Consider the following 21,301-nt stretch of genomic DNA (forward strand, 5'->3'; position numbering starts at 1 on the left):
CTATCTCTGCCTGAGGGGGCGGGATTGAAGCGCTTTAAGAGGGCCTGAGGGCGGGGGCCCTTCCTCCGTAGCTGGTCTGACGGAGGAGTCCTGAAAAGCTGCAGGAGCCAGTGGGCGGCCTCCGTGTGGGCCGGGCGGAACGAACCATTAGCCTCGTCCGCCCGCCGGGGGGGGGGGCGCTGCAGGCCGCACTACGGTCTGCGTGGGAGGCGGGGGTGGGGTGCCGCGTGCAGCTCCCGAGGCGCGCGCGGGGGGTGCGGAAATAAGGTGCTCGCCGACCCGGCCCTCACCCACCTTCCAACCAGGGCGCGTCTCCCCGGGAGCCGCCCCCGCCTGGAAACCCCCCCCTTTATCCCCACCCGGCCTTCCCGTCGCGTGCGGCGCGAGAGCCGGCGCGCGCCGCCGCGGGGACCCGGGGTCGCGACTCGCGTTCCACGCCGCGCGCCACTCGCTCCAGGTGACATCATCCCCCGCAGGGCCCCGCCTCCCGCCCCAGCCGCCGCACGCCGCGCGCCTATTGGCCAGCGCGCCTCGAGCCCCGCCTCCCGCTCCCCGCCCGCACCACCCCTCCCGGCCCGTGTGGGGGCGGGGTCTAGCCGCCGGCCGGCGCCGACGCAGCCTCCCATTGGCTACCAGCGCCGTCTGTCAGTCTCCTGTTAAAGGGACCACGACCTCCCGGGAGCCTGTGGGGGGGGAGAGGAGGAAATTTTTTTGGGGGGGGAAAGGTGGGATTTGGGGGGCGCTGGTGGGAACCCCTGGATCTGGCGGCTGCGACCTCGCGGGGGTGGGCTGAGCGGTCACAGGGGGAGGGGGCTATTTTAGGAGGCAGAGGACTGTGAGACCGCGAGGGGGAGGGGGTCCCCAGCGCCCAAGCCGGAGCAAGAGACGCGGAGCCCGCGCGAGCGGCGGAGACAGGGCTCCGGAGCCACCGATCCGGGCCCCGGCCGCCGCCAGGGGCCCCGCCCGGTCCCCCCACCCCACCCCACGTCCCTCCTGCAGCCCAGCTCCGCCCGCAGCCGCCGCGGACCAGGTAGGTAGAGCCCGGCCCGGCTTGCCTGGCAGCGCCCGCCCCGGGGACCCCTCGCCGAGCCTCCCCCGCCCCCTCGAGATCCGGGTTCCCTTCCTCATCCCCGGGGACCCCAGAGCCCACATTTCATAGCCCAAGCCCGGGGGTTCAGGCGTGCCGCTGCCGGCGCCCAGGGTCCCCACCGAACCCGAGAATCCCAGGCGTGCTGCCGCCCGGTGCCTCCTGGCGGGCCCAGGCGCCTGGCTTTCCCGGTTCAGCCCCGGGAGCCCCTCCGAACCTAGATCGCCTTCCTGGGCCCCGTCCCGGGAGCCCCGGAGCCCGGCCGCGGCTGTGTCCTGCTCCCCCAGCTTCGGCCGGCCGCCTCCCGCCGCGTCCGCATCGGCCCCCTTTCGCGCACCCGGTTTCTCGGTCTCCAGCCCTGCCGGCTGGAACAGCGGCCGCGTCCCTCGGTCCAGGCAGCCCCTGCGGCCGCCCTGGCCACAGGCCCGCGCTGGAGCTGTCCATGGTCAGCACCCGGCAGCCTCGCCTCCCCCACCTCCCGCCGCCGCCGCCGCCGCCGGGATCCCTCCCGCCGCGCCTTTGACCCGGGGATACCCCGGCCCTCCCCGGCCCAGGCACCCGGGCCTCAGGGTTCTGCCCTCAGCCCACAGCCTTGGCAACCCCGGTTTCCAGGACCCCAACTGCTCCCCAGAAGGGAGGGCTTCTGAACGGCGCCTGCCCTGTCAACCTTAGGGACCTTGGCAACCCGGGATCCAGCTGCCAGCCTGCTCCGGGGGCCCTGCCGGGGTTCACCCCATCTGGCTTAAGGACGCAGCCCTCACCCCCTCAGGACCAAGGAGTCCAGCCTCCCAGCCTTCACCCCCTTTGGAGACCCGGTTCAACAGCACCTGTGCCCCTCAGACAAATATACCCGGCCGCGCTGCACCCCAGCACCTGTCCCCTTAGAGATTCAGTCGCCATGACTTTCTCCCTTTCAGAGACCATGAGTGCAATTCTTTGGCTTCTGCTTACCCTGCTCTCCCCATGGAGACCTAGATACCTTGTCCCCAGGCCTCAATCCCTCCAGGGATGCAGGAGTTCAGACCCCAGCCTTGCAAGAGCCCACCAGCCTTCTCCAAGACCATCTGCCACAGCCCTCTCTCCCAATGAGGACTCAGGCTGCCAGGCTTCCGGTGCGCCCGTCCTTTGCCTCCACAAGCTCCTCCAGGTCCCCAGCTCTGTCCCCCACCCCCACATAACTAGCTCCTCAGTCCTCATTCTTAGGGTCCGAGGTCTCCATGGCCTTTTGACACCCCTCCCATTGATTTCTCATCTCCCGTGGCCCTGACAGTCCCCATCTTGTCTCCACATCACTCAGAGGCTGGGGTCACCAGGGTTCTACTCACTCCTTGAATTCCAGCTTTGTGGAATGTTTCCAGCATCCCGTTGCCTCCCGAGGCCCATGATGTCCTATCGTCCAGTTACACTCTGGCCTGGAAACCAGACGTACATCCCTTCCACCAGAAGTGTTCTGTGGCTTATTAGGTGATCTAGGATCAACCTGCTGTCTGCACAGTTCTAGTTACACATGGCCCTTACAATGCTCCGGGCTCTAGATTTTTTTTCCAAACCCTAGAACACTTCCAGCTTATGTATCTGTTCCATTGCCATCCAGGGCATAGTCTAAGCTCTAGGCCAGATGCTAAATTCTAGGCTTGTCTTTGTCCAGGAGCATTCAGATAAACCAAATTCCGATCCCATCTTCTCCTCAGACATGTTCTAAATTTCTCGAAACCAGTCCTTGCTAATTCTTTGCTAAATTTTCATTTAAGGTGTGCGCTTGTTGCAGCCACATCCTCGGCTTTGTTTTAGGTTCCATTTCTCTTCCCAGGGGCATTCTAAGTTCTAAAATGTGTGTGTCCCAATTATGTGTTCTAGCCCTTCTCCAAACTTTATTAACAATTCTAGGGAGTATAGGTTCCACCCAATTCTGCAGTCTTAAATCTAGAAGATTCCCACTGAAGCGTTCTACACTATATCTGCCTTCTATCAAGTTCTAGGTTTTAGGGTCATCCATTCCTGCCATCTCTACCCATCTTTTCCCTAGTGTGACTTTAGTCTAGAACTTGTCTGCTGGTGGATTTTGGGCTTCCTCTTCCACCTGCCATTTCAGAGTCCTAAGCATGTTCTAGTCTCTCTTCTCTTCTAGGATCTTCAACAACTTCCTTTTGCTCCCTCAGTCCTTACTCCAAGAAATTCTCAACTCTGAGCAAGTATCCTTCTACATTTCCCCCAGGCACTTCTAACTTCCAGGCAACCTCCTTGCTAGCTTCTAGGTTTTTCATTGCCTCCAGGGCATATTCTGAATTTTAGAGCATGCTTTCTGTCTTCTGGGTTCTAGCATGATGCAGACACATGCTAAAATAAAGAATGTGACCCCTGCTATATTCTGTGTTCCACTTGCATTCCTGGTGGGCTCTGATTTCTAGATTATGTCTCCTAGCTGGGTTTGGTATGCATTACATTTGGTTTGTCCTTAGGTTATCATCATGTTCCCTTCTGTGTTTGGGGGTTTCGTGCAGCCCAGATACTCAAGTTATTAGATTGCTCTTGACTGAGTTATAGGTTCTAGACTTGGGTTCTAGAATATGCCCTTCTACTTGGCCCTATATATAGACTTCACCTCCGTCATGTCATAAATGTGGAAACATGTGTCCTTTCTGCTCTATGTAGTGTGTCTTCATTTCGGTGGCTTTCTAGATTCTATGGTCAGCCTTTTGGTGTTTTGCTTTCTTCTCAGTGAATTTAGGTTCTGGAGTAGCCTCCCTAAAATGTCCTGTGCTAAATCTTCAGAGTAGGTTCTGAGTTTAGATACTGTGCTGTCCTTCAGCCTAGGGCTGCCTGCTCTCTAAACATTTTTGGAATCTTGGTGCCTGCGTGCTGGGGGCTCAAGGCCTCTAGATTTCCAGAGCCACCCCTTCATAGACACCCAGCCGCCTCCTCTCTCAGGACCCTCACAGGAGTGCAAGGCCCAGTCCCATGCTTTGGAGACAGTCAGCATATTGGGCGGGGCTGAGAATTATCCATTTTCAGAACCGGTTATGCTGCTGCCCATAGAGGGAGAGGGAAATGGGAGGGAACAAAGTGAAAGTCCTGACTGCTGGGCCAGCTAGACCTGTCAGACCTGATATCTGTGGAGGGAGAGGCTCGGGAGAGCGTCTGCTCATCTGCACCCTGGCCCTGGCTCCAGTGAGCCAAGTCTGCCCTCCCGCTCCAGCAGCCCCAGCCTCTTCCACCTACCCCTCCTGTTACTGCTTCAGGAGGGCCTGGGGATGAGGGTGGGAGGAGTTGCCGTAGGCTCAGACTCTAGGGTCCTGGGAAGAGAGGGATCTGCAGGCTGGGATTTCTGGATCTAAGGGAGGAGGAGCCTGGAGGCTTAGGCTCCGGTAACCGGGTAACCCGAGGAAAGGAGGAGCTGGATCTTGGGTTCTGACTCTTGTAGAGGGAGGGAGCTAGCATTTTCCCACCCCCCACCCCCACCGTGGGCACACTTGTTTTTTTTAGGGGAGAGGATCTTTAGATTCTTCGGTCCAAATATCTGGGAAATTGAGAGGCAGGAGTTGGGCTGGATATAGTAGGTGAGGACTACCCATGTGACATTATACAGGTAATCACATGTCAGTGACCTAATTTTGTGACCCCGGTTCTGTGGCCTCCTAAGGGCATGATTCTAAGAGGCCTGGCCTGCACCTGTTTCCACATTCACTCCGGCAATGCCTGGATCACCCGACTTCAGCTTCTCGGAGAGTGCTCTACCTGAATGGGTCAGGTCTCAATTTTGCTGCTACTGCAGATGGACTCCGACCTCAGTTTCCCCAAATGCTCTCATTTCAGTAGTCAGTCCTGTTGTCCTTGGAGTAATGGGTTTCAGTTTATTCTGTGTCATAAGCGGAGTCGATGGGCCTCAGTTTCCCCCAGGCAGCACCTGGTGGCTGGTCCTTAGCTTCCCCGGTGGAGAAGCCTGACGGCCAAGCCTCAGTTTCCCCGGGCCACGATCAGAGTTGCTGGGCCTGTTTCTTCTTCGGTGCGACGCCGGGGTTGCCGCGCCTCAGTTTCCCTTATGCAGTACCCGAGGGGCCGGCCTCAGTTCTCTGCCCCCTCCCCCGACCCGCAGGCCGGCACCGCCGCCATGATGTGCGAGGTGATGCCCACCATCAGCGAGGACGGCCGGCGGGGCTCGGCGCTGGGCCCCGACGAGACCGGCGGCGAGCTGGAGCGCCTCATGGTCACGATGCTCACAGAGCGCGAGCGCCTTCTCGAGACGCTGCGCGAGGCGCAGGACGGGCTGGCGACTGCGCAGCTGCGGCTGCGCGAGCTGGGCCACGAGAAGGACTCGCTGCAGCGCCAGCTCAGCATCGCGCTGCCCCAGGTCTGGGCGGGGCCGGGGGCGGGGCCTGAGGGAGGCGGGGCCTCGGCCCGGGGAGGCGGGGCGGGGCGGTCCGACTCCGGCCGGGCTCGGCGCCTGGAGGGGAGGAGTCTGTGGGAGGCTGGGCGGTAATGGGCGGGGCCGGAGCGGCGAGTAGGGCGGGGCTTAGCCGGGAGGGGCGGGGCCTGCCGACTCCCAATCTCTGGGAATGAGAGATGATGCGGAAGGGGCTGTTCTGATGATGCCGATCCTTCTCCCACCCGGGCAGGAGTTTGCGGCTCTGACGAAGGAGCTGAACCTGTGCCGGGAGCAACTGCTGGAGCGGGAAGAGGAGATTGCTGAGCTGAAGGCAGAGCGGAACAACACGCGGGTGAGAGGTGTTGGGGGCGGGGCCGGGGCCTAAGGGGCGGGCGGGGTCACGGGGTGACTGCCCGACCCATCTTTCCCATCTTCCCCCCTCCCCGTTTCGCCTCTCTGTCTCCTGGTCTCCTCCTCGTCCCCATTTCCTGGCTGGTCTCTTCCATTGTTCCCGTCCCTTCCTTCGCGTCCCCTCCGCTTTCTCTTTTCTTGGACCACACTTTCCGTGGCCCCGCTCCGACCTCTGCTATCCCTCGCTCATCCGCCTTTCCTTGGCTCCACCTCTTCCCTCATGTGTCCGGCCTATCTCTTTCCCTTGGCCCGTGCCCTCTCCCCGCAGCTCCTTCTGGAACACCTGGAGTGCCTGGTGTCCAGGCACGAGAGGTCACTGCGCATGACTGTGGTGAAGCGCCAGGCCCAGTCCCCGGGCGGGGTCTCCTCCGAGGTGGAAGTGCTCAAGGCTCTAAAATCTCTCTTTGAGCATCACAAGGCCCTGGATGAGAAGGTACGGGATCGCGAGACCCAGGACGTGGAAGGGAAACCCGCGGTTGACTGGGGCTGTCCTGAGTGGAAGCGAGTCTGGCTGGTTGGCTGGAGATGTCCTGAATGAGTGAGATGCTGGCTGGCGTGGGCTAGGGCTCTCCTGAGGGGAAGGGGGACGTCAGTGCCAGTGGGTGGGACTGCCTGGGTAGCTAGTTGCGATTGCACACCCATTGTGGGGGGAGGAATCCTGGCGTTGCCCAATCAGGCCCATCCCAGGGGTGTTCCGGGTGGGGTCAACTGTAGACGGGGGGGGGGGGGGGGGGGGGGGGGGGGGGCTGGTCTCTGCCTCACTCCTGTCCTGGTCCATCCCCAGGTCCGCGAGCGACTGAGGATGGCGCTGGAGAGGGTGGCAGTGCTGGAGGAGGAGTTGGAGCTGAGCAATCAGGAGGTGGAGTGTGGCCAAGGAGGGGAGGAGGAATCCATGGGGAGGGACCAACGGGGCAAGGCCTAGGAGACAGGCGACAGCATGAGATAAGGGGTGGGGAGAGCTTGGGCGAGAATCAACCCGGGCAGGACTGGGCCAAAGAACCAATGAGACTGGACTCTGGAGAGCACCTAAGGAGGAACTCATTGGGCAGCGGAGGAGAGGAGCGCCCCAGTGACAGTGAGACTAAGGCAAGTTGATCCAAGGATAGGGTTAGGCTAAGGAAAAACCCAATGGGATGGACTGAGGAGAAAACCTCCACAAGGGGGGTTGAGTGACAAAGGTAAGGGGTAGCTAAGGCGAGATAAAATAAGGGTGTGTCTAAAGGTGGGTGGTGGGGTGGGGTGAGTGACGGCTCCAGCTGGACTTGGGGCCGCTCAGATGGAGGCTCCTATGTCTTCCTCTTCAGAAGGCCAGTGCCGGTACCCCTGGGAAGCAGAGCGGGGGGTTCCAGGAGTCTCTTTGCCCTGATGCCCCTTTCACTTTCCCAGACTCTGAACCTCCGAGAGCAGATGTCTAGGCGACGGTCGGGGCTGGAGGAGCCGGGCAAGGATGGGGAAGGGCAGGTGAGAGGCCCAAGTCCTTCCCTCTCCCTGGTGGCTTCCTGTCCTTGGTACCTCCACTCAACCCCCTGACTTCTAAAATTTGGTATGATCCTCACTAGCCCTATGACATCTGAACCCCTAAGACTCTTACTGACCTTTGACCTATGAATCTGACTGTCATGACCCTCACTGAGGCCTGTGGGTGCCGACCTGCATGACCCTTACTGACCTTTGATCTCCACCCCACCCTCACTGATGGATTTTCTCCTTGCATTCTCTCTTTGTCTCTGTCCCCTCACTCTGGGCCCTGTTTCCCCACTCTGGCTCTGCCCCTTTCCCCCTCACTGCCCTCACTCCAGACCCTTGCCAATGGCCTGGGTCCTGGCGGGGATTCGAACCGGCGCACGGCGGAGCTGGAGGAGTCCCTAGAACGGCAACGCGGGGAGGTGTGCCAGCTGCGAGAGCGCCTGGCGGTGTTGTGCCGCCAGATGAGCCAGCTGGAGGAGGAGCTGGGCACCGCCCACCGCGAGCTGGGTAAGGCCGAGGAAGCTAACACCAAGCTGCAGCGTGACCTCAAGGAGGTGAGGCCAGAGCCCCTGGCGGACTGCCCTCTGTCCCTTCCCTGAGCCCTAACCCTCCCTTCTGCACCTTGCCCAAAGCCACAGAGCTCATGAATGGTGGAACAAGCTGTGTGGATTCTCCTCCTCTCAGCCTCAGTTTCCTTTCCTGTAAAATGGGATTTATGACCCATCCCAGAGGGTTGGTGTGTGGCGCATGTCAGGCACCCAGCCACTGGTTGTAGTTATTATGGGTTATTGGAGAATTCTCTTGGGGCTCTAAGTTGAATTCCATTGTCTGCAAGTCACCCCTTCCTAGCTTAGGCCCTTGACCTTAGCTCTTATGCCCTAGGGACTGCTAGGAAATGTAGGGCCTGGTTCTCAAAGGCAGTGGATGAGACAGAAGAGTGAGCATTTTATTTCTCATCATCCGTCAGGGCTTTCACCTCGGATTTTAAGCAATCAGGAAACGTGGTCCCACCACACAGGCTCTTAGACGGGAGCCACCTCCCCTAAGTCCGGGGAACATCTCCCCTGGGGTTCCAAACCGGTGCTACTCTGGCGGCTCCTAGATGGAAGGGAATTTTGTTTCCCCCGAGACCCTAGGGCACTTGCCCTTTGATTCTAAGCCCGAGCTGTGCCAGAAGTTGCTGGATAACGTGAGACCTGGCATTTTGAGGAAAGTGGCCCTACTCTTCTGAGTAGGGACTTTCCGTCCCACGGGCCTCACACGGGGGGGGGCTAAGCCAGTACCGCCCTGGAAGCTCATGGGAGGTATGGTCACCGTCATGCTGACCCCTCAGACGGCAAGGGACTTCACTTCCCAGGACACCCTGGGGTGCCTGGCCTGGGGTTCAAAGCTTAGGCTGCCCCTGGGCTTCTGGGAGCTGTAGTCCACGCGGCTCTCGGTCCCCTCCCCAGGCGCTGGCGCAGCGCGAGGATATGGAGGAGCGGATCACGACTCTGGAGAAGCGCTACCTGAGCGCCCAGCGCGAGGCCACGTCCCTGCACGACGCCAACGACAAGCTGGAGAACGAGCTGGCCAGCAAGGAGTCGCTGTACCGGCAGGTGGGGGCGCGGGCGGGGCGGGGCGGCGGGGGCGGGGCCGTCGCCCGGGCGACCTAAGCCCGCCCCTTTCCCCGCCCCCCGCCCGCCCCAGAGCGAGGAGAAGAGCCGTCAGCTGGCCGAGTGGCTGGACGACGCCAAGCAGAAGCTGCAGCAGACGCTGCAGAAGGCGGAGACCTTGCCCGAGATCGAGGCGCAGCTGGCCCAGCGCGTGGCGGCGCTCAACAAGGTGCGGGCAGGCGGGGCGGGGGCGACGCGGGGAGGGGGCGCGCCCCGAGGCGCAGGAGCCGCGCGCGGCGGAGCCTGGAGCCCGACGGGGCCCGGGGGCGCCAAGTCAGAGGCCTTGGGTTCCGTCCGCCAGGCTGAGGAACGCCATGGGAATTTTGAGGAGCGGCTCCGGCAGCTGGAGGCCCAGCTGGAGGAGAAGAACCAGGAGCTGCAGCGGGTGAGGGGGCGGGGCCGGGAGGGCCGCGGGGCGGGGCTTGGCGGGGCGGGGCGGGGCTTGGCGCGGAGGGGGCGCCCCGGCCAGGCCGGCTGGAGCATCCGGGCCCCGCTCTCCTTCCGACAGGCGCGGCAGCGGGAGAAGATGAACGATGACCACAACAAGCGGCTGTCCGAGACCGTGGACAAGCTGCTGAGCGAGTCCAATGAGCGACTGCAGTTGCACCTTAAGGAGCGCATGGGGGCGCTGGAGGAGAAGGTGCGCCCCGGTCCAGGCCTCTGACCACCCGGATTGTAGGAATCTCCTCCCACCTGGGCAGCCCCAATTCCCCAGTCCTCTCTGCTCCATTGCTTCTGAGTACCTCAAGGGCTGAATTCTGGGCACCCAAAGCCTCCAACCCTCAACACTCTCCAGCCCTGGGTCCTCTGAGATTACATCAAATTCTGGGGCTCCACCGGAGACTCCCCGCCCCAGCTGTATCTTTGGTCTCACAGCCCTCCCCTCCCCCGGCTCACCATTCGTGCCCACCCATTTTCCCTGGAGTCCCCTCAGGCCTGCCTCTGCTCTCAGGAGGCTGCTTGCAGCCCCAGGGCCTGCCCCCCTCAAGCTCTGCCCTCACCTCGCCCTGCTCTCCACAGAACTCCCTGAGCGAGGAGATTGCCAGCATGAAGAAGCTTCAGGACGAGCTGCTTCTCAACAAGGCAAGGAGGGGCGGGGGTAAGGAGGGCTGGGGCCGGGAGGGGAACGCAGGGTCCTTTGGGGGCCGCTGAGGTTGGAATCCAAGCAGGCTGGGGGCAGAGCCATTCCTCAGGGTTGGGGCAGGTCCGATGTGCCCGCGCCCTCCCGCAGGAGCAGCTCTTGGCGGAGATGGAGCGGATGCAGATGGAGATCGATCAGCTGCGGGGGAGGCCGCCCTCCTCCTACTCCAGGTGACAGCGGTCCTCCTGCTACCCTCCTCTGCCCATGGGCCCCTTGGCCAAGCCCATCATGCCTTCTGGTCCGGAGGTTTCCCCATTCCCTGTCATCCTGAGACATACACTCCTCTTATTTTTGACCCCTGATCTCATGAACTCTGACCCCAGGTTCTATTTCCTGACCCTTGACTTTGGCTCCCTCACCCAGTCCCCTGACCCCAGGCTCCTGCCCATGACCTCTGACCTCTGTTCCCTTTTCCTGACTCCCTTCCCCATACCCACAGGTCTCTCCCTGGCAGTGCCCTGGAACTCCGTTACTCCCAGGCACCCACACTACCTTCCAGCGCCCACCTGGACCCCTACGGGGCTGGCAGTGGCCGGGCGGGCAAGAGGGGCCGCTGGTCAGGGGTCAAAGATGAGCCCTCCAAGGTCAGCAGCTGCCTCAGGGCCTGAACTGGGTGGGGCTCGGGCAAGCAGTGGAGCTCTGGGAGGGGGCTGGGCTGAGAGGCTGGGTCTCCTGGACCCAGCCGTCTTCTCTCCTTTTCCTGCCACGCCATTGTCCCCACCTGCCTCCATGTCTCTTCATGCGGACGTCCTGCTACCTGGTGAGAACCTTAGAGGACCGATGGGGTGGGGAGATGGGTGGAATCTGGGCGACATGGGGAATAGAATCCCAGAGTGTGTGGGCCAGGGAAAGAGTGGAATGGCAGGGAGGGAGAGTGCCATGGGTGTGGCTGTGCTTCTGACAGGGTAGGGGAGAGGGGGACATCCAGCACAGGGAAGTTTCAAGAGAGAACGCCATACTGGGAAGAGTGCGGGGCTAGGCCACATGCTGAGGCCAGTCAGTGTCAAGGTCAGAAGACTTGGCTCCCATCTACCCGGAGTTCCTCTGTCCCTCCACAGGGACAGGAGTGGGATCGGTCTGCTCCTGCGGGGTCCATGCCACCCCCGTTCCCCGGGGAGCTGGATGGTTCAGACGAGGAGGAGGCAGAAGGGATGTTCGGGGCCGAGCTGCTGTCCCCGAGCGGGCAGGCCGATGTGCAGACGCTGGCCATCATGCTTCAGGAGCAGCTGGAGGCCATCAACAAGGAGATCAAGTGAGTGCGGACCCTGCCCTACCCCGCCCGGCCTGAAGCTGACTCCACCTCCCCTTCGGCTCTGGGGACTGATCCACAGGCTTGAGTCCATCTCCTTTCCCATCATCCTCAAGGAATTCTCCCATCGCAACACCTCGTCTGGTATCCAAGAATTCCCAGGACACATACAGAATTCTCCTATGAGCTATATATACCTCCCAGCCAGTACTCCTGATTTCCCACTACCCCAAAGCCTGCATCCCAAATTACCAAAAATCTCAAGCTCGTACTTCAAGATGACTCTAACACACTATATGTATTTTATGGCTCTGCACACCAGTACCCAGAGTTTTCCAGTATACTAAGCAACTTAATACAAAGTCCCAACCCCAAACCCAAAACTCTCACCACAACTTGATATACCAAGAATTCCCACCTGAAAAAACAAGAATCCTCAGTAATCCCATGCTGACATAGTCTTCCCTTGATTCCCCAGCAATGGTCCTATTTAGCAAGTGTCCTCTAATAACACACTCTACCTGTCCCCAGCAAATAACCGATACAACCACCACTTCCATTCAGACTCTTTCAGATCCGACACACCATCTCTCACGTACCGGATGACTCCATGATCTTCCTAGACCCTAGGTTGACCTCAGAGGCCCTGAGCTCGCCCTGATCTTGTTATGACCTTGCTCCCACAGTCATCCTTGGAATTTACCCCCTTACCCATAGCAATCCATTTGTGATTTTCCAGAACCATTTGGTCATCATCGGGATCACCCTAGAGCCAACCCCGTGTACATCTGTAATCCCCCATGACCTCCTGAACCTCTCAGGCCCTGTGACTGCCCTTGAACTCATAACGCCATCGTGACCTTGCCAAGAACTCCTAAGCTCACTCTATCTTCCCCAAAACTCCCCTTGCCCCACCAGGACTTCCAGACCCATTGTCACCCCCGGACTCCCTCTCCCATTGTCAGCCTCAACCCTGTCACCCTTTCTCCCTCCTTTCCCTCCTCAGGCTAATCCAAGAGGAGAAGGAAACAACAGAGCAGAGGGCAGAGGAGCTGGAGAGCCGGGTGTCCAGCTCTGGCCTGGACTCCCTGGGCCGCTACCGCAGCAGCTGCTCACTGCCCCCCTCCCTCACCACCTCTACCCTCGCCAGCCCCTCCCCTCCCAGCTCTGGCCACTCAACACCCCGCCTGGCACCTCCTAGCCCTGCCCGTGAAGGCACTGACAAGGCCGTGAGTGTTCTAAAGTCTCCCCGGCCTGGGGGTAAGGGAGGAAGTCAAAACAGGGCCCCCCAGTGAACAGCAGCCCCAAACACCAGTGGTTTCCAAAAGCACCCCTATGTTTCCCTAATAATCTCAACTCAGAGGGCAAAGGGGAGGCCGAGCCCCTGGATTCTGCTTCTCGAATCCTTACTTTGACCTGCGTCAGATCTGGTCTGCTCTTACCAGTTTTATGTGTTAAGTTTTTGCATAGTTTTTTTTTGTTTTTAATGTTTCTGTGATAAACATATACTTAGAATTACCATTAGAGCCTCCTAATTGATCTTTGAGGGAGGCACAGAAGGTGTTGGCCTTATCCTGTTGAATTAAACACAGCTCTCTTGCTTTCAGAACTCTGTACCTTCCTAGGTTACCTTAAGGCCAAGCAGATCCTACTCTTGACACCAGAAACTAATCTACTGTAAACAAGAGCTTGCTAAGCTCCAGGGGAGCTTCACTCACTGCCTTTATATTTCTGTACCTCACCTCTGTTTGACCTAGACTACCTTCAGAAATGGTGCCCCAAAGCAGGGGCAGCCCAGACACCCCCAGTAGACATTCCTCCAGTGAGGCGTTCCCAGCATAAGCCCTCCAGCTCAACCCAGTGTCTCTGCTTCTCCATCCCCAGAATCACGTCCCCAAGGAGGAATCTGGGGCTCCACGAGGAGAAGCACCAGCCATTCCAGGAGACACCCCACCTCCTACCCCCCGTTCAGCTCGCCTTGAGAGAATGACCCAGGCCTTGGCACTGCAGGCGGGGTCCCTGGAAGATGGGGGGCCCTCACGGGGCAGGTCAGCAGGGACAAGGGATGGGATCAAGGAGGGGCTTGCGGGGGAGAGGATCAGACTGGGAAGTGGATAAGGACTTGGGAGGAGACGGGGCGTCCTGGATGGGGTCTGTTCTCACTCTGTCCTGCTCATCCAGTGAGGGCACCCCAGATTCCCTGCACAAAGTTCCCAAGAAAAAGAGCATCAAGTCATCCATAGGGCGTCTCTTTGGCAAAAAGGAGAAGGGACGAATGGGACCTCCAGGACGGGACAGCTCTTCCCTGGGTAAGTGTCTGATTCCAGCCCTTTCTTCTTTTCCTCTTCCTTCCCTCCCTTTCTTCCTTCCTTCTCCTTACATATTCATTTAGCATTCATTTGTGTTTTCATTCATTTGCTATTCAGTCAGAATATGGAAGAGGCAGGACTTGGCAGAAGTCTAGGGGAAGAGGGAAAAGGAAAGGGTCCTCTGGGGCCTGCATGGGTGACCAGCCACGTTGGATGAATTCGCAATTCCTTTCACCTGTTTTTAAAATAGAGAAGGAGGGAGAAGCATCCCGCAGGCCAGGCCCCCCGGCAGTGGTGCCGGAGACAGCTCGAATTGACTTGAGAGACACAACTGTTGCATTTTCAGGAATTTTGCGAGCTGGCTGACATCCCATTGGTATCTTGAAATTGGCCATGGTGGGTGTCTTCATTTGCCAAGTACCCCCAACTGGCTGGCTTAAACCCAGGAAGGTATTGTCTCACAGCGTGAGGCTAGAGGTCCAAGATCAAGGTCTCGCCAGGCCGTGCCTTCTCCCACAGCCTGTCCTGGTGCTGGTTTGCCAGCAGTCCTTGGTGCTCCCTGGCCGGTGGGTGCATCCATGCCTCCACTGTAGGGCAGTCTCTCTCTCCTCCGTGTCCGGTGTCCTTTGCTTAGAATTACTTCCCCCATATTGGGTTAAGGACCACCCTGATCCAATTTTGCCTCCTCCAAATAGGATCTTTGAAGGTCCTATTTACAAAATGAGTTCACACCCACAGGACTGGGAGTTGGGAGATATGATTCAATCCACCCCAGAGGGATTATTTATATCCTGGGAATTGGCAAATGGTATGAATCAGGGGCTCCTCCCCCACCTCCCCAAGGCCAGCCAAGGGGATCCAGCCCTGCTTTGGGGCTGTCCTCATTTCACTGCCTGGGGAGCTGACTCGGTCCCTGTCTGGGTTTATCACTCCCTGGAGTGGTTTCACTCACCCCTCCTCTGGGGTCTCTGCCTTCCTGGAATCCTTCCCACTACCTGCAGCCTGAGTGATTGGCATCCCCCTTGAGACTTTCCCCATTTTGACCCCTCCCTGCCTCCAGCTGGAACGCCCTCAGACGAGACATTGGCTACGGACCCTCTGGGGCTAGCCAAGCTGACAGGCCCCGGCGACAAGGACCGAAGGAACAAGAGGAAGTGAGTGTGCATGTGTCGTGGAGACCTCAGTGAGAACAGAATACTCGAGGTGGCGGGGGGGCGGTCTGAGATCTTGAACTTGCTTGCCTAGGACCCTGGGGGCTCCCAGAGTTTTCTGCTCTCTGGATGGGGTAAAAACAATAGCAACGAAAAGACACACAAGTAACTTTTAACCTTCTATTCTGTTTTCTACATTCATAAAAAGTGCTTTTTATGGAGGGTGTGGGGAAAGGGGACATCCAGAAGGGCTGGAGGTCTCCACCCCTGACAGCCTCTGCCCTGTCCCTCCCCGCTTCCCCCCTCCACCCCCAGACACGAACTCCTGGAAGAGGCGTGCCGCCAGGGCCTGCCATTTGCTGCCTGGGATGGGCCCACCGTGGTCTCCTGGCTGGAGGTACTGGGGCCCGGCAACGTCCCAGCTCTGCACCCCCAGTCCCTCTGACAGCCCCATCTACAGGGCCAGGCCCCACCATCACAGCACCAGCCTGGGCAGTGGGGGGTGAGTGGGAGGGGTCAGAGTGCCTGTTGCTCTAAATGGCTTCTTCCCCCTCCCACCCTCCACTGCCCCTCTGGCCACACCCCCTTGCTCCCCTGTCTCCTGTTTTTTTTTCTCCATCCCTTTGTCCCTCCTTGTTTCCCTCTCTGTGGGATTTTCTGTCTTTCTTTGTCTGCCTTCCCATCTCTGTGTCTTCGTCCTGCCCCACATTTCCTCCCACGTCTCTGGGTCTCCCATCCCACATCTCTCCTGCAATGTCTTTGCTCCTTTCTCTCGCACCTCTGTTCCATCCGTCTGTCTCTCCCCTCTGATTGGGCACTACCCTTCTGTTCATCTCCCTGGGCCTCCCTCTGACCCCCCCATGTCTCTTCTTGCCCTGTCTGTCCTCCCTGCCAACTTTCCTATGTCTGTTTTGCTCCCACTGCCTCTCCCCACTGCCCTGTCTCCCCATCTCTGCCTTCCTTCCCCCCTTCCTTTCTGTCTCCCCCCCATCTCTCCCGTGCGGCATCTCGGTCCCCTCCCCCCTCCTCTCCCTCCCCTCTCTGGCCTAGCTGTGGGTAGGCATGCCCGCGTGGTATGTGGCCGCCTGCCGGGCCAATGTCAAGAGCGGCGCCATCATGGCCAACTTGTCGGACACGGAGATCCAGCGGGAGATCGGCATCAGCAACCCACTGCACCGGCTCAAGCTGCGCCTCGCCATCCAAGAGATGGTCTCGCTCACCTCCCCCTCGGCGCCCGCCTCCTCCCGCACGGTGAGGGCCCTGCGGCCACTCCCAGCCCTGGCCGCCTCAGGACCTGCCTCTTGTCCTCAGGTTGGCCAGTCCTGGGCCTGCTCTAGCCCAGATCCCCAGTCTGTGTTCCACACGGCAGCCAGAGGGACTTCGCTAAAGCAAAACTCATTTTGGCTACCTCCTGTGCACCCACCTCAGAGAAAATGCCAAGCCCCTGTGGTCCCCTACGAGGCTCTACAGGAGGAGCCCCTGCTGGACTCCAGCTCCAGCGCCCCCAGTCCTCCTTCCTGCTCTGGGGCACATTGCCTTCTTCCACCTCAGGGCCTTTGCACTTGCTGTTTTCTGTGTATGCAACATTCTTTCTCCTGTTTTCCCCATGGCTGGTTCCTCCTTCTCCTTGAGGCTCCAGCTCAAATTTCACCACCTCTGAGAGGCCTTCTCTAACTCCCCAGCCAAAGTCACCATCCCACTCACCCCTGCCCGGCAACACCTTCTAGTTTTTCTCTATAGCATTTACTGCCTTCTAATATTTTATCCTTTTGTTCCAACTTTGTATTGAGGCAGTTTCAAACATACAGAAAATGACATGTACCCGTTACCTAATTTGGAAATTGTCACCCCTTTGTGGTACTTGCTATTGACATACGTAAGTGTGAGTGTGTATCTGAAAGACTCGAAAGTAATTGGCAGGCATCACGACAATCCTGCTGAAAACATTCCTTCAGGGGGCTTCTTCTGAACCTAACTCCTGTGCAGAGCTGCTGTGCTGTTCTTACACCTAAGAAGCCTAGCATTGCTGTGAATTTCATCTAATATTCAGTCTGTAGTCACATTTACCCCACCATGAAGGGTGGCCTTGGCTGTGGTGTTCTTTGCTGCATCCCAGACCCCAGAACGGTGCCTGGCCCGTTCCTGGAGGAAAGAACGTAATCGTCTGAATCGGTGTTTGCGTCTCCGACAGTGGAGCTGCAGTGGGCAAGGGGTCCACCCATTTGACCACCTTGCTGTCCCTGTCCCGCTCTGACTCTTCACCCCATAAGCCTGTCGTGAGGGCCAGAAAGGTGACTTCATTCACACAGGATCCCGCAGGCAAATTCCAACCTGGACCTGTGCAGGCCCGGCTCACATCTTGTATGCCTGGGTGGCAGTAGGCGCTCAGTAAATGATGTTTCCCTCTCCCTCTGGCCCTGCCTGGCACAGAGCAGTGACTACCCTTTCCGAGCCAGAGGGCAGCCCAGGCTCACGTGACGAGGCCGGGGGTCTCCGGGAGCACGGCCCTCTCCCCCCTCCCGTAACACTCTGCCCCCGCAGTCCACAGGGAACGTGTGGATGACGCACGAGGAGATGGAGTCCCTCACAGCCACAACCAAGCCTGTGAGTGCCCCCTGCCGGCGGCCGTGGGGGTGGCAGCCGCCCTCCCCCGGGTGGGGGCGGGGACCCAGCCTGAGGCTGTCAGTCAGCGCGTCGCTCCCGCCCTCCTCTGCTTGCCCCGTAACCCTCCCGTTCTCTCCCCTCTTCCCACTAACGGGTCAGGAGACCAAGGAGATCAGCTGGGAGCAGGTAGGGGGCGCGGGGCGGGCGCGGGCGCATGAGCAGGCTGTGCACGCTGCATGGACGCCTCCCCCCCCCAGTCCCGCTCCTGCCCTCGCCCGAACCCCACATCTTCCCCGCTCGGGGGCGCTGCGCCGGGCTCGGCCCTGGACTGTTTCACTGTGACTTTGTGGGGGGCGGGAAGCCCGGATGGTCCCATTGCCAGCGTGGTGGCCGGTGCATTCCATTGTCACGGGGTGCTGGCGGCTGTCCATTGCTCTGAGTAGCCGCAGAGCAGCCTGTTGTCCCAGGGTGGAGGGCACCTGGGCCTCTTGCAGTGCCCCGGGGCCAAGCCGGAAGCGCTGGCGGTGCGGGGTGCGGGGCAGGTGAGGCTGAGAAGTTGGGGAGAAGGAGCTGCTACACTTTGTTCTGAGAAGGCGGAGGCGTGTACGCTCCTGAGGTGGTAGAAATGCGGCGAAATGGGGTCTCTTTTTTCGGGCCAGGGGGTTAGTATGAGTGAAGGACTTTGGGCTGATCCAGAACGTTGTCTGGGGCCAGGCAGAGCATGCCACTAGTATTTTGGGTACGTTGCAAGTGTGATGGAGCGATCCATTGTCTTTTGTGGGCGAGAGGACTACCGTCAGCAGGCTTCATCGTCCTGCGTGGGGAAGCAGCGATGTGGGACTGATCCACTGTCCTGAGTGGGGACAGTGCTAGGCCAGTGCTTTTTACACTTTGTTCTGCAGCGCAAATCAACTGGGGATCTTGTGAAAATACACATATTAATTTGATAGGTCTGGAGATTCGCAATGCCAGCAAGTTCACAAGTGATGTTGAGACTGTGGGTCCAAGGCTCGCGCTTTGAGTAGCCAAGAATCTGCCTGCCATTAGGAAGGGCTAGGGGACACACTTTGGATTGGCCCATTGCCCTGTATGGGCTGGGGGAAGGAGAGCCTTGGTTTGGAGGGCTGAACTGTACCTCTTTCATACTTGCACGGGAGGGGGACAGAGAGCCTGACCCTTACCCACCTGCCTATGGCCCCAGATCCTGGCGTATGGCGACATGAACCACGAGTGGGTGGGGAACGACTGGCTGCCCAGCCTGGGGCTGCCGCAGTATCGCAGCTACTTCATGGAGTCGTTGGTGGATGCCCGCATGTTAGATCACCTGAACAAGAAGGAGCTCCGGGGCCAACTCAAGATGGTGGACAGCTTCCACAGGTGGGGGCCGCGCGGCCCAAGGGGCGGGCCCAAGGGAAGTCCCGCCCCCAGGGCGCCTTTGGCCAGTGGTTAGCAATAGAAACCGCCTGTTGCAAGGCCCCATTTTCTGGGAGGGTCACCAATCAGTAGAAGTGACTCAGTGGCACAACTACCCAACCTCTCCCAGGAGCCCACAGCCACTGGGGGGGGGGGCCCAAGAGGAGCCGCAGCAGGTGGGGTTGCCAAGGCTCACCTGCGCCTCCACCGGCTGCTTAGGGTGAGTCTGCATTACGGGATCATGTGCCTGAAACGGCTCAACTACGACCGGAAGGACCTGGAGCGGAGGCGGGAGGAAAGTCAGACCCAAATCCGAGGTGAGGAGGAGTAGGGGGAGCCAGGAGGAGGGGGGCTGGGGCGACGGGGAGGAGGTCGGGACAGGGAAATTGGGGCCTGAGGCGTGGGCCGATCCGGGCGGGCTGGCCGAGGGAGGGGCGCGGCTGAAGGTCCTTTCCTTTCCCAGACGTGATGGTGTGGTCCAACGAGCGGGTCATGGGTTGGGTGTCGGGGCTGGGCTTGAAGGAATTCGCCACGAACCTCACGGAGAGCGGGGTGCACGGGGCGCTGCTCGCCCTGGACGAGACCTTCGACTACTCGGACCTGGCCTTGCTCCTGCAGATCCCCACGCAGAACGCGCAGGTGAGCCCGGGCCTGGGGCTCGCGGGGCCTCCCCACCTCGCAGGGGGTGCGCCCCAACCCCCTCTCCCCATCTCCCCGCCCCAGGCCCGGCAGCTCCTGGAGAAGGAATTCAGCAACCTCATCTCCTTGGGCACCGACCGGCGGCTGGACGAGGTGGGTCCCTCGAGTCAGGGCGGGGGGCGGGGCCAATGGTGAGCTCGTTGGATGAGGGGGTGTAACCGGGCCGCCGCCGCTCCCCCTCACCCGTCGCCCGGCCCTTGTCCCTAGGACAGCTCCAAGTCCTTCAGCCGCTCCCCGTCCTGGCGGAAGATGTTCAGAGAGAAGGACCTCCGAGGCGTGACCCCCGACTCGGCTGAGATGCTGCCCCCCAACTTCCGTTCGGCCGCAGCGGGAGCCCTGGGCTCGCCGGGACTCCCGCTCCGCAAGCTGCAGCCTGAAGGTGGGGGGGGGGTCCCCAAAGCGACAGCCCCTCCCCCCCGGGTGGGCAGCGGACCCACCCAGCCTTCCAGAAGCCTCCCCGTCCAGGTCTGGGACGGCCGAGCCCCCTCTCCTTCACTCATGACAAATGCATTTCTTCAGTGACCGGCTTCCTCCACGGGGCGTGGAGGAGACGAGTCCCGCCTCCCCGGGGTGGCACACGAGCCCGCCTAGTGCCGCCTGGGATGGATCCGTGGCTGCGGGGGAGGGAGGGGCACGGGCGTGGCCCAGGGGGTCGTGGGCTGCGGGTTGTTGGGACAGCGGGAGGGGAGACCCAAGGGGTGACCCGAGCGCGGGGAGGAGGGCGGTGTGCGCGTGCCGGGCTGAAGCGCGCCGCTCGCCCTCCAGGCCAGTCCTCTGGGAGTTCCCGGGCAGACGGCGTCTCGGTCCGGACCTATTCCTGCTAGTGTAGACCTCCAGGTGAGGACCGGGCGGCCCGGGGGGTGCGGGCCGGCACGGTGGGTCTTCGCTGCTCCACGCGCTGCCCGGCGTCAATGCAGGTGACCTCCCTCGGACGGAAGAGCCTTCCAGAGGCTGGGGCCGTCCCCCCTCCGGCCCCGAGCGTGGTCTCGCCTGGGCGAGCGGGCGGGGGCGCCCGCGCCAAGGACTGCACCATCTGCACGGCGAGCGGGGGGTGCGCCGCGCCCACGGACTGGGCCTGGAGCAACCCACAGGAACTGGAGCGAGGCGGGCAGGAAGGAGCCCCGCCCCGCGCCCCCCGCCTCGCTTTTCTCTACTTTGTAACTTATTGTTCAGTTTCCGAGGGAGACAGGTGCCCTTTCCGGGCGGAAGGGGGCGGGGCTTCCCTCCTGGGCTGTGGGCGAGGAGAGGCCGCCCCCTCCCCCTTTTCCTCCCCTGTCGTGGGGCCCAAGTCTTCCTCCTTCGTCGGAAAGGAGGGGAGGGGGGATTCGCTGCTAGTAGCCTCGCCCCCGGGGCCGCTCGGCCCCGCCCCGCCGCGGGCGGCCCTGCCCACCCAGGGCGGCTGCGGGCGGGGGCCCCTCCCCCGTGTCTCGTGTCCGAGGGACCCCCCGCCCCCCCGTGCTGTGGCCGTGTCCGTGCCCCGGGGAATGGGCTCCGGGGTTTGCATGGGAGAATCCTCTTTCTCAGATGCCGCTGGGCGACGTGGCGTGCGGGGAGCGGGGACTTTGCGGGAGCCCCCGGCCCCGCCTCTCGGTTGGCCTCCCTGCCCCGGGCGTCACTCAGTGATCACGGGTAAAGAGAACTGTTTCAAAAAGCTCCCGTGTTGACTGCTTTATTTGTCAGGACCGTAAGAAACCCCGGCCAGCCCCCGGAGGACCCCCCGAATCCAGACCCCCAGGTGCCCCCTCCCCGAGG

At 60.7% G+C, this 21,301-nt stretch overlaps 1 protein-coding gene across 2 annotated transcripts; it reads left to right on the top strand.

Moving 5' to 3' along the window:
* The first annotated feature begins 644 nt into the window (after nucleotides 1-644).
* PPFIA3 (PTPRF interacting protein alpha 3) lies at nucleotides 645-21,200 on the top strand. 2 transcript variants are annotated; one of them, XM_058280564.2, is made up of 30 exons: nucleotides 645-1,030; nucleotides 5,181-5,435; nucleotides 5,701-5,802; nucleotides 6,130-6,294; nucleotides 6,646-6,720; nucleotides 7,248-7,322; nucleotides 7,661-7,882; nucleotides 8,780-8,926; nucleotides 9,018-9,152; nucleotides 9,285-9,368; nucleotides 9,492-9,623; nucleotides 10,004-10,066; nucleotides 10,215-10,294; nucleotides 10,564-10,708; nucleotides 11,189-11,376; nucleotides 12,380-12,602; nucleotides 13,258-13,421; nucleotides 13,555-13,682; nucleotides 14,743-14,836; nucleotides 15,149-15,230; nucleotides 15,884-16,084; nucleotides 17,375-17,437; nucleotides 17,597-17,623; nucleotides 18,639-18,814; nucleotides 19,070-19,167; nucleotides 19,314-19,489; nucleotides 19,574-19,642; nucleotides 19,757-19,928; nucleotides 20,315-20,386; nucleotides 20,467-21,200. In XM_058280564.2, exons 2-29 carry the CDS (start codon nucleotides 5,196-5,198, stop codon nucleotides 20,371-20,373), a joined length of 3,585 nt encoding a protein of 1,194 aa, XP_058136547.1. In that variant the 5' UTR covers nucleotides 645-1,030; nucleotides 5,181-5,195; the 3' UTR covers nucleotides 20,374-20,386; nucleotides 20,467-21,200. The 2 variants fall into 2 exon arrangements, with proteins under 2 accessions (XP_058136547.1, XP_058136548.1); XM_058280565.2 differs by lacking the exon at nucleotides 17,597-17,623 and having other exon boundaries at nucleotides 738-1,030.
* The last annotated feature ends 101 nt before the right edge of the window (nucleotides 21,201-21,301 follow it).

Source organism: Dasypus novemcinctus, chromosome 18, assembly GCF_030445035.2.
Source record: "Dasypus novemcinctus isolate mDasNov1 chromosome 18, mDasNov1.1.hap2, whole genome shotgun sequence".
Lineage (NCBI taxonomy): Eukaryota > Metazoa > Chordata > Mammalia > Cingulata > Dasypodidae > Dasypus > Dasypus novemcinctus.